The 1,506-nt window shown below is 47.6% G+C and overlaps 1 protein-coding gene across 2 annotated transcripts in view; it reads left to right on the forward strand.

The window, feature by feature from the left end:
* MXI1 (MAX interactor 1, dimerization protein) overlaps window positions 1–1,506 on the forward strand; it is a 58,218-nt gene that overhangs the window by 11,894 nt on the left and 44,818 nt on the right. For both annotated transcript variants that reach the window (XM_027885728.1, XM_027885729.1), the window contains exon 2: window positions 13–145. In XM_027885728.1, coding sequence (XP_027741529.1) covers window positions 13–145 — 133 coding nt within the window. The remainder of the gene's footprint in view (window positions 1–12; window positions 146–1,506) is intronic.

Raw genomic sequence — 1,506 nt, forward strand, 5'->3', positions numbered from 1 at the left:
ATTCTCTTGCAGAGTGTGAACATGGCTATGCCTCGACCTTCCCCTCAGTTCCAAGCCCTGGACTACAAGATCCAAAGCCCACGCGGAGGCTGAGCCGGGCAAGGAAACACAGCGGCAGTGGTGGCATTGCAAGTCTTGCCAACAGGTATGAGGTGGGCAGGACAGCAGAGGGGGCAGGGCTGGCAGGGAGGGGGAAGCTGGAGAAGAAAGCTGGAGGCACTGGAGAGAAACTTACTCTCTGGGGAAAATGGGAAGAGTGAACACAGGAGGATTCAGAGTTGGGTCACACAAGTACAGCATCCATTCTGGATCCATAGTGCTGAGAGCAGAGGGGACACAGGGGAGCTGTGTCTGAAGCGGCACTGCCAGCTGACGCTGTGCCAAGGCTCAGATGCTGCAGAGGGAAGGGGGGATAAGGGGATATGTCCGTAGGGTTTAGGGAGGAGGAAGGCAATAGCCATTCCCATTATATACAGCTGATGTCTTTCCAACAAAGTCACTGCTTTTAAGGGATAGTGTATGTGCAGCCTGGGTGCTCTGGGATTGTAATGACAGGCATGATTCGAAGCTAGGAAATGTTTTGAAATGGATCCCCTACAACAAATGGGAGAGAGGGAGATGACTGGCTGCTATGCACAACATGTTAAAAATTCAGTTCAGGAAAATGAAGCTGTCTTTCACTGTGCCTTTCAGGGCAGTGAGATTTCCCAGCTTTCGATAGCTTGGTAATTGTAGAGCTCCATGTTTTTTAAATCTAGAAGAAACAACAGGGTTAAGATTACCACTTGGTGCTTTGCTTGGGTCTGCCTCTCCCCTCTCATTCTTGTTCTTTTTATTTTTGTTTGCTCCCTTCTCTAGAATTGTTTAGACCTTGTTGAGACCTTCTGGGATAGAGAAACTTTAGAAACATAAAGTATGCTTTTGAAAAGGCATTTGCAAGCTTGCTTTTGCTGCAGCGAGGCCTGTGCAATCTATAAAATGGTGGCAGGTGGCTCAGGTGATTAAAGCTTTCTTAGGGCCATTGGGAAGGACCCGTAAAGGCCTAAGGGAAAGGTGCCTTTGCTTGCAGTGATTCTGCTTCGACAGCACTTGATAATAAAGGTTGTTTGGAGTGATGTTAGGACACCTTGCTGTGGGGAAGTTTTCTTCATCAGGATCAGCATATCTTGAGCTCTTTGTATGCTGAATGTTTATATTTGCTTCCCCACTTCATCCAGCTTCTCCTGGTTTCAATGTAGTTGTAGCCCTTTACTGTTTATCATGAACCAAAGTCCCCAATCTTGTGATTTTATGTTGGAAAATGATGGCAAATGCTGAATTGAGGTCTGTATTTTTCCCTCTAGGTTTCCCACATACTATTTTTCCATCCCACACCTCTTTGTCTCAAAGGCCTTTGTCATGGCAACCTGTCCTTCTCCAGAGGAGGACTGGAAGCACATCCCCCTCAGGAACTCCTTAGCACTGAATCCAGCAGCCTGTAGGCTGGAGAGGGATGCAGAGCACTCC

The sequence above is a fragment of the Empidonax traillii genome, unplaced genomic scaffold, assembly GCF_003031625.1.
Source record: "Empidonax traillii isolate 1590-97213 ecotype Southwest subspecies unplaced genomic scaffold, ASM303162v1 scaffold171:size1303362, whole genome shotgun sequence".
In the NCBI taxonomy this organism is placed as follows: Eukaryota; Metazoa; Chordata; class Aves; order Passeriformes; family Tyrannidae; genus Empidonax; species Empidonax traillii.